This window comes from Echeneis naucrates, chromosome 10 (genome assembly GCF_900963305.1).
Source record: "Echeneis naucrates chromosome 10, fEcheNa1.1, whole genome shotgun sequence".
NCBI lineage: Eukaryota > Metazoa > Chordata > Actinopteri > Carangiformes > Echeneidae > Echeneis > Echeneis naucrates.
This window is the reverse complement of record NC_042520.1, coordinates 12,304,901-12,319,273: the sequence shown is the minus strand read 5'-3', so window position 1 is coordinate 12,319,273 and position 14,373 is coordinate 12,304,901. Positions and strand designations below refer to the sequence as shown.

The 14,373-nt window shown below is 40.3% G+C and overlaps 1 protein-coding gene across 3 annotated transcripts in view; it reads right to left on the bottom strand.

Annotated features, from left to right (window-relative positions):
- Positions 1-4,608: 4,608 nt before the first annotated feature.
- The window catches only part of diaph1 (diaphanous related formin 1), a 78,977-nt gene continuing 69,212 nt past the window's right edge, over positions 4,609-14,373 (bottom strand). For 2 of the 3 annotated variants that reach the window (XM_029511964.1, XM_029511966.1), the window contains 2 exons: positions 14,053-14,142; positions 4,609-6,931 (listed from right to left, as the gene is read on the bottom strand). In XM_029511964.1, coding sequence (XP_029367824.1) covers positions 6,744-6,931; positions 14,053-14,142 — 278 coding nt within the window. In that variant the 3' untranslated portion in view covers positions 4,609-6,743. The remainder of the gene's footprint in view (positions 6,932-14,052; positions 14,143-14,373) is intronic. The other variant, XM_029511965.1, reaches the window with a different exon arrangement.

Genomic DNA, 14,373 nt, shown 5'->3' with positions numbered 1-14,373 from the left:
TTAAGATATGACCCATATATGGAGGCCAAATAAAGCAGGAAGAGACAGACTACACCCCAGGAGATACAACTAATATATTCAATAATATGATATAGGCACAGTCACATATGTGATATGATTTAAAAATATTAGTTGAAGGCCTTTTTGTTTTCGCATTCATCAGCAGTCACTCAAGTCCTGCTGGTGTGGAGTTTAAATGCCACAGTAGAATGTACTTCTCTCCTCAACCAGCAGAAAAGTTGAGAAGTGGCCAATTTAAACAAATGAAGTGAGGCTTTAATACGCAGCTCTCCGAAAGTGAGGCAGCGAGAGGAGGACTGTTGAGTGTACAGCCAAGTTTAAGACAAATGAAACACATTCATTTCAGAGCATGGCAGTGTGGATGACTCTCACACCCACACACACATTTAAATGCACAATCAAAATGCCTGGATTAGATAAAGCAGAGGAGGGGACATACAAAGGCAGGTAACATATATACGATAACATGCTCTGCGTGTATATCTATCTCTCTTTTGTTTTTTTCCATAGCTGAGGTCATATCTCCACATCTAACGCCTCCTCCTCCTCCAGGAGACAGGCAGAGAGGAGCAGATATGCTCCAAGGTTCACTCTGCTACCTGGAGACCGACAGCCTCTCTCATATGGCCAATCAGAGGCCGTGAAAAACAGCCCCCTGCTCTTCCATTGGCTCACTGCTCCCGGGAACTCATTCCACTATAAATGGCCGTGTCATTGTGGCGTCTGGCAGGGCTGAAGCCAATTATACTGCCCCCTGTCTTTGTTCAGAGCTGGTTTCTCCAGCACACCCCCTTCACGCGTATAATGGCACAGAATCACACACATACAAATTCCCCCTGACTCTCTTGATCGTCACAACAAGAGACCGAGTGAGTCTGGGAATCAGGAGAACCTGAAACTCATAGTAATGAGACATCACTATGGATCGAACCACAATTCATTCAACAGACCCACAGCCCACAAAAATATCATCAACAGAACAAAAAAAAAAAACAAACACTGTTGCACATTTGCTTATACAAATACAGGTAGTGTTCATGTTTTTGTGAGACAACATTTAGGAAGAACCATGTTAAATACTTACATTGAAAGGTTGGCTTCAACAGAAAAGAACACGTTTTCATGTTCAAATTCACATCTTCCTTTTCAACATTCCCACACACACACACACACACACACACCTACAAATGTTAACATCATACTGAGACCATCATAGTGCAAGCCAAGCAAAATGGATCATCAATTTTTCACCATGTCTCGCTTCGTTCATCAAAATGTTCAACAATGCTGTGAATGGATGGCTAAAAATAAACAAAGGCTGATGCTAAAATGGCTGAAAAAAAATAAAGTGTTACACTGGAAAGCAACATCTTGTGTTCATCAGCACCAGCAGCTTGATTCACAAAAGACGGCATTCACCGCTTATCACTCGTGCAACCTTTACAAAGAATCTGGACTGAAATACTGTCAACATGATGGGAACAACCCCGGTGAGTAAACTAAAAGCGTCTAATCAGACATGTTAAGTGTGTGAAAGTGCCGGAGCTCATAAGCTTATACACTCTTATTTTGTCTTACATTCGTACACTGACATGAACTCAAAGTCCTCTCTCAGCTAACATGCACAGGATGTATTTACACAACCAACTGTGCTGTCACAAACAATACTGTGAGAGAACCTGCACACGTTTAGACACACCCACGTGAGAACACACCTACAGTCAGACATCTACTGAAGTATGCAAATGTGCCAAACAAATGGGGGGGATGTGTGCACAGTGGGCATGAGTCCAAAGAGCACACAGACACACACAGACACACGCACAAGCGGCTTTACTGTTCTCAGCTTCTCCCACGGTGGTGTCGGTGTAAACAAAGTCCCTGCTTTTTAATTCAGACCTCAGCTAATCACTTCATCGTGGCCATCATTTCCTCCCGTCTGTGTTTCAGCCCCCTCGTCTCCTCTGTTCTTCTGTATGTGTTCTGCATTTCGTTCACCCTCAAACCTCCCTGCTGTTTTAATGGCAACTTTCCCCTCTGCTCCAGACTCTATTAATCACTAAGGCTCTCTTCAGAAATGGGCTCTTTTTGTTGGGGTTTCCTGTAAACGTTCTACATTTCTTTCATTCACACCTGGATGGTGTCACTTTGCAATAAATCATACCACCCAAAGCACTAATTAGATAGTGTTATTTTATATGGCGGTGAAAATGGAGTGAAGGAGGAAAAGGAAACTATTGACTACCGATTTGATTTGATCAATAAAGGGTCAGAAAACAAATGAACTGGTTTCTCTTTATCAATAGTAGGAAATGTTTTTGCTATTGCTATTTTTCAAGTTAATAATGAATAGAATTACTTGAGCTATTTATATATTTTAATAGATTCTATTTTCTGGGCTGTTTATCATTAATATTATTATTCGTAATTGTTTGGCAGAAAGCCCAAAAGGAAACAGGGAGAGAGACAGGGGGCATGACATGCAGCAGAGGTCCCGAGTTGGATTTGAACCTTCAACACTTCACTTAGTTGGCTTGGCTCTGACCACGCGATAACACAACACAAATAAAAACACAATGAAGTTGTTCTAAAACTGTTTTTTTTTTTTCTTCGAGTATTAATGATATTTGTACAGAAATCCTTTTCATTCCTCAATCTCACTGCTGCTCTACCACACGGAGAGACAATATAGTTCAGCAGTCATTGTGGATAACATAAGGAGAGCACGCACACAAATAGACAGGAATAGCAGAGATCAGAATCAGATGCTGGAAGAGGAATGTCTCTGCTTTCAAAGACCCAGGAAGAGTGACACATGGATTTGAAGAAATGTAGCACAGATTTTAAGTTACCATCTACTTTCATTTCAAGCCAGAATCAGGGTTAGGGTTACCCCGAGGCTGATGTGCGTGTGTGTGTTTTGCCAAAGAACGATTGTAAATGATGAAAGGAAGGTGCGGTTTCTAGTTAAATTAACAGAGGCAGTAAATGAGGTGAAAGGCCGACAGCACCAGCTCAGATTCACTCAAGAGCAGAGCCCTTCATTCACAGTGCTGCTGGTGAGAAATGGCCTTCTTATTCCCCAGGTGTTCCACATGAAATGACTTTCTAAAACAGAACTCTTTTTTTGGGACAGACTATTAAATCAGAGATAAAAAGTAGCTGCTCAATTGAAGCGAGGGAAAAGCAAATGTTGCAGTACAAACAATGGATCATTTTTCGTTATATATCATTAGACATAGATGATAATGGAAATTTTGAATCAAGATGTCATCCATAAACTGGGCGCTCCATTCAGCAACACTAATTAAGTTTGGCTTCCTAATGAGCATCCACCCATTATAATCCTTAAATAGAGACTGATGTGAACTCAGCCTTTATAAGAGTGTACTGCTGAAGATAAATGGATGTGACTGATCTTTTTTCTTTTTCCAATATAAATAAAGAGCAGATGCAGAAGTTTGAGTCCAAACATACTGCATCAACAGAATATCCTGGGGGGGGGGGGGGGGGACTAGAATAGATTTTGGAGATGTAGAAGGAAGGATTTTTGAAAAACAGGACCCAACTCAACTGAAGCCAACCAAAATATTTTGCCAGGCTTGTGTCTGCGGTGGCTGGTGTGACACAGCACGGTCATTTTTTAGACATTTCCAGACAGAGCATGCCAGAACAGCCAGGCTGACCATTACATTGGAGAAAAGGGATCAGTGGAAGCCACGATATCTCATATTAGAACACGTTTTTGAGACGGTGCATCTGTCCAAGAAAGAAAGAATTCTGACATTCTGGCTGATGATCTTACTGACTGGCAGCTGGAGTCACGAGGGTTTCCTGGCTGCTGTTAGAGAACGCCCCAGGTTTTACAGGTTAAGCTACAGTCTTTACAACAAAAAACAAAAAACAAACTTCGAAACTATCAGTACACAATAAATCTTAAATATGGCTGGAGTTACCCAGGCAGTATTACCCTCAGACTGTCATTCAGACTGAGCTGGACCAAAATTAGATGTTTTGATGTAGCTTGGGTAGAATTATCACAGTTAACATGGTAATAACAGACAGGCATCAAGGCAGAGACAGGAGGTGGTTGGAAGAGGAAGAAGAAAAATTTAGAGAGAAAGGGCACATGATGAAAAACAACATAAGACATAACAATGCTCCAATTCTGTCCCATGCCCGCACATGCACATTCAGACAATGTGTAATGGCCAGAGTCAGGGATCAGGTTGAACACTGGCAGACAATGTTGGAAAATGTCTACAGAAACCCTGGAGCCATGGAAAAGCCTGGAATTTCTCTGTAAAAATAACTAATTCCACTGTTTATTCATTCTTCTGCTGTCTTGGCAGTAAAATTATAGTTTTGCAGGGCACATGCACTATCTGGTATTTTACTGCACAATGTGCTCAGATGAGACAGGAGTTAAGACAGAAGGGGGAGGAAACAGAAAGATGGGAATTTACTTCGCCAAAAACATGGGAACAAAGCCGAGCCAGAAGTTTTACACACTGTCACAGACATGTACACCTCAACACAACACAACACAGCAGATAGTCTGCACACTGACCAAAAACAAGCCAATCATATAATTTAATGACTTAAGACAATTTTAATAGTTCTGCATAACAACCAGAATGGCCATGAGCCTTACTCTGTGTACATAGAGAAATCTGAGAAAAAAAAATTGTCATTCAAATACATTAAAATAATCAACTGTAAAAATCCACATTGAAAAGATTCTCCTCAAAAGGACTGCACAAAAGGAATGACTCGAATGAAAAAACAAACAAAAAGCTAAACAGACTTAATATTCCAGTGATGTTGATTTTCCTTCTCACCAACAGCTGGTATTTGGTATACACAATCAGAAGTGAAACTGGAGTTTTGCTGCTGGTTTAAATACTGCCATAACATTTTGTGCTTCAGTGTGAAAGCAGTTTTGCGTCCAATTATTCTCAGTGTTACAGGAATAAGGTGAGGCAGCTGCACTTGATCAGAGAAAATTTCTGCTGTACCTAATTTATTTTTAATGCTGTTCAAGTGTCCGAAGAAGCTCATATTCTTTTGGAAGATGTCTTGTAAAAAAAAAAAAAGGTATTGTTGAGGAAAATTTTTTCCCCTCCATTCCTGATATGCTTGGTGAAGAAGACCAGTCATTTCTTGCTAATGGTTTTCCCTCCTGATGCTGGCTAAAGTACACGCTAGAGTATTGTGTTTGCATAGGACTAACTATTGCAGGGAGCAGCTGGCATCATCTCAGGATCCCTGTCAGCACACAACAACATCATGGTAACATATATACTGGTGGCTACAGAAAAACAACAGAGGCAAGGCCAGATATTCAGCAACTACTGCTAAACTTCATTGGTGGGGGGTGAACAAGAGAGACATACATGCACACACAGAGACACAAGACTTGAACAAACATATACTTGTCTCAGCAGTTTTTGGGCAGTTTTCCAGTGTGCTACATCCTCAGCAGAAAGACCACAAACCATTTATGAAACCTTGCATTTATGACAGCATGGTCAGTACCATACAGTAATTACAGATGGCAACATGAACACATTCTCAAAACTATTTTCACAAATGTAAGGAGTTGATTGTGCACACAAATCTAAATCTAGGTGACTTACTACACACAGGCTGACATTCTGATACACGGAAACATACAGGCATGTAAACCACTCAGGCTAGATTTTGTGTGGATACACCCTTTTAAAATGCAAAGTTACTTTTTTTGGTTTAACAGGCTGTGAAAGAACTTTCCCCTCCTATCAAACTTTACTTCCCTCAGGGGTTTATGAGAATGTTCATGTTCTTGTCTTCATGAAGTTATTCGACATGTGTAGTATCACAGCCAAAGACAAGTTAACATATATCATCCACATTCTTATGTGACATGTAACTCGAGCATGCAAACAAGTGAACTTAATCCTTTCTCCCAAAAAAAAAAAAAAGAAGAAGAAAGGAAACAGAAAAGAGAAAACTAAACACACACTGAAAGACCCTGGTGCTGACTGACCCACACACCATCCCAGTGAAAACTGTGACCGGACCAAACCGGGAAGTGAAATGACAAATGAATTTCTGTTGGTTGGCACAAGTTCCCAATAACACAGCAAACTGATTAACATTTATACAGTATATTAGATAGCAACATACAGTATATTAAACAATTATTGGACAATATGTTCTATGGGTCAGGACAAATGTGTGAAAAAGCATCAAGTGATCAAGGCAGAACAAGAAACTGTGAAGCTGCAACAGAATGTGCTTCATTCCAGAGGCTTCAGGGCTAAAATTAGAATTTGGAAATAAGTGAAAAAATAAAGGGTGGATCCCTCCTGAGTAAGTCTTTGGAATTCCTCATGCCCTCTGATGAAAGACAAGTGAAAGCATGTTACAGAAATTGACAAAAATACATTAACAGATATGTGCAGGTGCTGAACAAAGCAATTAACATTTTTATGATGCTGGCAAAAATCAAAATGTTGATGAGAGACCTCCAAGAGCTAAGGTGAGAGCCCTGTCCTTGTCCTCCGCCTCTCAGTCCTCATCGGGGACACAGTCAGTGCTACCCTAAACGGTGGTCCAGTTAAGACAAAGGTCAAAGAAGAACAGGCCTTGTTTCACTAGTATTTTCTTAGATTGATGTTGGAATGTCTAAGAAATTTCACTGACTTCGTACTCTGAGGAAAAACATTCTTCTGCACCGTCTAGTTAGACCGAGGGGGAGCAACCTCCAGTAATTCCTCCAATGACTCTGCCCCTTCTAGCTTAGCCTCGACTTTCTCCTCTGATGACTTCTTCTTCGTGGCCACTTTACTTGACGAAGGCGTGTCCTCCTGCATCAGCTCTTTGGCCAGGATGTTGGTCACGGCATGACCAGCTCGTCTGTGGTTGGCTGAGAAACAGAAAAACAAACAGTGAGTGAGAGAAACAAATACAGACATAAATTACTTACCATATATTTTTATCATATAAAGTCAATACAGATATGCTGTTGCATGCCATGAAGTGCCATATCTGATACATGCAAAAAAGACATGCAAAATGATATTGGTCAGTCAAACAACACAATAACAGTAAACATTTGTCACTCAGTAATTAAAGACACATCTGGCATTCGACTCTGAGAACATCATATATGTGTTTTAAACAAAAAAACACAAGATGGATGTTCCCTTCATTTTCAAAATACAATCATATGCCATAACATGACACAATTAACACACCACACAAAAAAAATAATGACTAGGTATGGAAAAGTGGGTATGTGTGTGATTAATCTAGCATGAGGAGCAAATCCCTGCTAGTATCAATTTACACCTAAATACAATCTTAATGTGGGAAAAACATGGAGACATTTAGAAGAAAAGGTACTGATGACATGAATGAATGTAGATTTCGAGTGTTTTAAAGCCAGTATGGACAGTGGGAGAAGACTCATGCTGTTGGGAGTATTAAATCAGCAGCAATGTATGAAAATGAGACAAACATGGATGGACAAAGGGGGATGGGGGGCATGGGGAATGCTAGAGATAAAAAAAAAACAAACAAACAAAAAAAAAACAGATCACAGTGAAAGAGTGGCTGCAGTGAGGAGGTCCACAGGAAAGGTCAGAAACACAACAGTGTGACAGATTGTGCTCTGAGGATGTGATTGTTTTTATCCTACCTGCTCATTCTTCTCTTATTTCCTCTTCCCACCCACCCAAACACACACATGTGCAAGGATAGGGGGCTTTATCTCCCCCTTTCCTTTATCACTCTGTGGGAGGACAGCTGTGCAACAGCAGCCATTTTGAATTATATAGGCCCCTGGGAGAATGTGTTTGTGTATTTACTGGTATTTCCTGTCTGTTTGATCAAGAGTTCTGCAAAATTACATATTTGGTATCGTGAATACACATTCATGTCCTTTCCCTTTACATGACATGGTTTTAAAAAAACAAATCAAAAGACAACTAACACACAAAAAAACATCTATCAATGTCACAAATCAAGCCAATACATATAAATGCAAAACAACAAGACACAAACACAAGCAGAGTTACCAAGCAGGTCTCCAGAACTAGCTGGGACAAAGAAACAATTGAGTCTGGGGAGAAAGAGAAGGATGAGGATTTGGAGATTTAGAGTCAAGTGTAAGTTGGACTGATCAAAACAAACAGCTGGAGTGTCAAACTGATGGCTCACACTCAATGATTTCTGAGACATAAACACAAACACCAATACAACATAGTCCTTCTTAGGTTGCTCTCACTTACATCTTTCATAGCTATCCTGTCCTGCTCCTGCCCTCATCTCCCTGCCTCATAAATGTATTAAATAGAAATTATGCAAATGACCCAAAAACAGGGAGAAAGAGTGTCTGTTGCTCTAAATGTATGTGCACTGTACTGAGCATGCCCTAAAAAAAAACAAAAAAAAAAAAAAAACAACTTTAACCCACAGAGAATAGCTATTCAAAGGCTGTCAACCCATCTTCTCTACTCTCTCCCAAGAAAGAAACCAGAAAAGAGGATGAGTTTCAGGATCAGAGGATGTCAGCAGTAGAAGCAGCATGGGAACAGGATGAATTTAGAGAGAAAACCTGCAGATTAACCTTCAGAGGTCTGAGCCTATTAGGCTGTTTTTGAATATTTTTGTTTTGCCTTGATATACCACTTGAAAAATGTTTAACATACCCGTGTTTGGTACCTTTGTTCCCCCAGCACAAATTACTATAGTTACTTTTTCACTTTAACCTACTGTATTAATAAATTGGGTCCCAAAATAAACAGAAATCATCAAATCCGCCCCCATAAACTATTTATTGCTGATTTATTTATCTGTAAATTTGACTACTTTTTTCCAATTGTGTAAAATGACAAAAAATTTGAAATGTGTCGAAACAACACCTGCAACACCTGCCACTTCATCGCATCACCTGCCACTTCATCGCATCACTGGGATTTATATTTTCATAGTATGTAATTAAAACAATTGTATCTCTGGTTTTACATGGTCTATCAATGTCACACAAAAACTGGAAGAGAGTTTGAAGTTTGCACTTTCAGGTGCCGGCAGAACTCTAGGTGTCCTAGTTTTTTCTTGGCAGCACTCTGAAGACATCATGGGATCTGGTTACACCAGCATAATTATAGACTCCAAAGGGTTAAATGATTAGATCAACTTTCAAGACATTCAATGCAATTAATCCACGTCTCAAGCATTTTCGACTCACAGCCTCTCTTTGACACTCACACCGGAGGCCAATCATTCTTACTGAATATGTACAGTAAGCTTTTAGAAAAGCTAAACACACTGGTTTTGTAGAAGCCCAGTATAACTGGTACAAAAACGGTAAAGTAAAACTGTAAGTTTCATCAACAAACTACCTCTGACATTGTCTAAATGATCCACATACTTGGCATGACGCCTGGCCACTATAGCAGTAGGAAATGAGATGTTGGGAATAACAACAAAAAAACTCTGTTTACTGGCAGGCAGATTGGGAGAGTGCGTTTGCACGCTAGGAGGCAGATCTGGGCATAAAGTGCAGTGAAAAGATCATCTGTAACACATTACTCTCCAGGAGACTCAATAATGGCTGCCTGATGAGGGAAAGAACACTTTGTTGTACAGTTTTTTTGTTGCCCTTATGAGTGCAAGACAGACACATGGAGAAGAATAAAGAGGGTACCCAGAAAAGCAGGTGCAATGAAGTTCACCTTAAGAGGGTATTGAGACCTAGCTAAGGGCCAATATTGAAGTTTACAGAGAATTCTGATCACAGATTATACTGCCCTCCTATCTGTATGATGAAGAAGCTCCCGTCATTCTGCTCTCAGTAAATTACAAAGCAGCTGCAGCAACGCAACATTTACATGGCAACATAGTAACACTGCCACAACCCGCGCTGTGGTTTATTTACAGATGTTGGCTGGACCTCCATCACTGTTCTCAGCTTAGAGATGCATATTGCCCTCCTCAGGATGCTCTGGGTAACACATTGCAACTCTGCACTAGAGGACTGTGGGAAAGAGTGACGTCATCTAGCACCATTAGTGGTGCTAGATTCACACCTCCCAGCTGCTCAGCCTCACCTCAGACCTACACAAAAGGACTACCTACAGCCCCCACCCCTCTCCCCTCCAACCCCTGGTTTGGCTCAGCCAAGACAGGGCCAGACTGCAACGGACAATCAGGTCTGCAGAGAAGATCATTGGGGCTGATCTTCCCGCCATCCAGGACTTGTACAGGTCCAGGGTCAGGAAACAGGCAGCAAAGATCTCTGCAGACCCCTCACATCCTGGACATTAACTCTTTAAACTTCTCCCTTCAGTTTCTTCCCAAAGCCTGCCACTGTCATGAACAAAGGAAGAGTTAGTACACGACTAACATAACACTGTTTATTTAAATCACGTCATTTGCAATTTTGAATTAAAAATTTTTTTATATATTTTTTTTATATCTGTCTCTCTCTCTCCCTCTGTTGTCCCTCTTATTTTATCTTTACTTTATGTTTTTTATATTTTTACTTTCATCTGCTGTGTATATATTTCCTTATGTATATAATTTCCTATTTAAAAACGCTTGCATGCTGAGAGTGAAATCAACCAGAGTCATATTCATTGTTTGTGTGCAAACCTGGTAAATGATTCTGAGTGAATCTGAGTTAGTATGGGTGGATGAACATGCCGTTTATGGCACAGATTGGGCCCGACTGCATATATGCTGTTTGCTAGCCCGTGTCAGTAGGTGATAAGTATGTATGACCAGGGCTTCACTAAGGCTTTTACTGACTGTGTCCTGCTTTTGGTCTCAAATGTCTCTATTGTGTGTAGACATCTGTGAAAGCACAGATATTTATGGGGAGTCTTTTTTCTTTTTTGGTAGAGCAGACTGTCCACAGAGCCAGCGTGTGCCTCTATTGTTGCTGTCCTCTTTATCTTAAAGTCTCTGTTGTGATTGGTTCTTTTTCACTAGCTGCTACTCTGATTGGCTGTTGTAACAAAGGTCAAGACCCGGCAGATGGGTCTATAGAGTGTGTTTAGACACATTATTCCCCCACTTCAATTGCTTTGGGAACGTAAACACACAAATTAACCTAATTTTGGCAACATGACCAGTTTGTATTGATACAAAAGAACTTCGGCTTTCAGCTTTAGATTATTAGCTGAGAGTAAGAATATGCAAGGCTGTCTTTCTTCTGGAATGTGATGTCCCCGTTTGGGTCCACGTATTGGTATGCAGAAAATGTTTGTATTGGCATGTGAACATCTGGTTTGTGCGCATTTGTCTGTATGTGTTTAAAGATGGGGGGTGGTAGACAGTCCAGGATTAGACGGGTGAGGATCCCCCATGCAGTCTATTCACTTTATACAACCAGCACAAAGACACACACTGTGAAGTGAGGTACAGGTCAAAGGTGAGAGACTCAACAGCTTCGGAGCTTCACATTCAGTCACACTGCTGTGACACATTACGCATGACCAATAACTGAATGGGTGCAGAGTTGGTGACGTCTGCAGGCAGCACAGCTGTTAGGAAAGAAAACGCGAGGGGGGGGGCACTTAATGAAATGAAGACCATTACATGCACAATGGCACTAGCGCCATTGACAAAAATTTAAGCATTATCCTGACCTATTAGGTTCAAACTGTATCCATAACATAATGACAAATAAAGTGATAAGACGTAATGCAATATGTTAAAGGACCTAAACTGACTTATTAAAGTTTAATGTGTGTGTAACAAAAAGTTTGGAAATTATTTACACTTAACTTGAAGCATAGGGCATAGGTCAGGAAAGAACCCATTCAATTTGGTCATTCAGGAAATGCTTTTATTTTTTTCCTTAATGATTTGGATCAATTTGATATGGCAGAGAAATACATTGAGAGCTGTTCTAATTACTCTCTTTGTTGGGCTGGGCCCCTACCCAAGACAGCTGGTTTGCAGACATTACACCACAAATCATTCAATTATGTTTCAAGTACCTCATCTAGAAAATGTAAATATTTCATTAAAAAAAAGAAAGAAAACTCATGTGGCTTTGAATCCTCTGCCTGAAGTCCAAATCATTTCTCAAGTCATAAATACTATGCATTATTCATTATTGCAAGCTTCTATACAATATTGTCTACAGTATATACTATGCGTGTGCACGGAACAGTGTTTCTAGGATGTACCTCCTCTTTCTTCAGCGCCACAAAATGATGATATTTGACTCAACCAACCAGTCAAACATATGCAAGTGGGCGCACTGAAATGCACACATGCACAAACGCACACAAACACAAAGACACCCTCCCTATTGTGTGGGTGAATGCTTCAGGCCCTTCCTGGCTGTAAGAGGCAAAGTTGGTAACTGGTGAGGCAGCTGCCTCTTTTCACTGAGGGAAATATAGACACAGCACGGCTTCACAACCTCCACATGAGCCATGGAAAACCCTGAATTAGACAAAAAAAAAAAAAAAAAAAAAAACCCAAAATGACAAGACTGTCGAAGAGGGGAGACTGGAAGGAGGTACTGAGTGGTGATCGAGGTACATGCAGCCACATATACTTTCCTACCACAGACAAGTATGTTTAGGGAGGAAGGCTCATTCCTCCTTACTGTCTCTCACACACATGTTCAGGTATTTCCGGTTAGGAGTGTGAGGTGTCCATGCAGCATAAAGGGGGACTGACGAAGCCTTCAAGTGGGCCCCATTCTTACTCAAACTTCCTCCACATGACAATATCCTCCTCTCACTGTTGTCTCTGTGGCCTTAAACATGACAAGCGTATGTTGTTTTTATTAAGACCATTAACTACCCTCAGGCATTTTGTCTCAACCACTGTACTATAATATAAGAGAACGAAAAAAAAAAAAGAGAAAAGATGTAAACAGCATAAAAAGAAAGAAATATAAAGAGGAAAAGAGAGAAGGAAGTGAAAGAGTGAAAGAAAGGGACAAAGAAAGAGACAGAAAGGGAGAAGAAACAAAGAGAGAGAAAAAAAGAAAGAAAGTAAAGTGCAGCCCACCCTCTGGTTCTGAGCTATTTGACTCTGGATCACTGCTTCACATATGGCTTCTATTGAGGAAGGGATTGGGTTGCACACAGTCATCCCCAACCTCTCTTATGTGTGAATACTTAACCCACACATGTGCATGTGAATAAACACGCACACAGACTCTCTCTCTCTCCCTCTACCTCTCGCTCTCTCTCTTAATGGGCACTGGACACTGTCACGTGGTTGCACATGAGTTTTCCAACACTGGGAATCATGTTACAAAGTGAAAAAGTAAAAACTTACCTCACTTCAGCCACATGGCCTCACTAAGCTATATTATTCATAAAATGTATGACACATACAGTTTAAAATCAAAAAAGAAGAATTTTCTAATCTCCAATAAGCACTTGACAGGACTGGGCAGCAAGACAGACAGCAGAGAATGTAGTTGAAGTCTATTAGCTTGACTGAAACTACATGGTCTGAATGAAAATCCATGCAGCCCAAAACTGTGCTCGGGAGGATATTCTCTCACACAGGACATGGAAGACAGCCCATAGAAGAGAAAATCAGTGATCCAAAATAAATAAATATACATTTAAAAAAATATATAAATAAAAATCAGTGCTCAGCTTACTATATTTAAAAGCTATCATAAAACCATGTGTAACAGATCTCTACTACTTCTGTTTTTGGTGGACGTGCAAAGCTTTGTCCTACGTAGTTGTACTGTTACAAACTTTTACTAAAATGTGAAAGTTTTAAAACTAATCATCTGCAGATGAATTTAAAACCAGCTTAACACATAGTGAGAAAGTTCAAAGTTAAATTACAATCTGCAAAACATATTTTTGACTGTAAGGGCAATTTAATTATTCTTACAGTGAGACCCAACTCACCGAATCAGGGAGTTGGGTCTCATATGCTCCTTATGTTTCAGCATAGAATACATCCCACAATGTGTGTCAAATGAAACTTAAATGAAGACTCTTACAAACAATTTTGTGGAGATTTACGGTTCTGCTTGCAAATGTTTACCTGCTTGCCGGGGTCCTCTCTTTCTCCTGAAAGCTGCGCCGGACTGGAGTGCCTCCAACAGGCCATCCATGATACCAGTTTCATCATCCCCTGCAAACACAAAACCAAAACAGGATGTCAGCAATGCCACAGCACACAGATTTTTGGAGGCAGATATTTGCTTGATAATTGGCATTTAGTTATGTCTCATACACAGACAATCAAGCATACACACGACCATGCTTTTTTTAACCAATAACCTGTGCTGACATACAGACATTTTTGCCCTAAAAATATTGCAATAATCTCAGGTTTAGCAGAACCTTCCTCCTAGTTACCAGC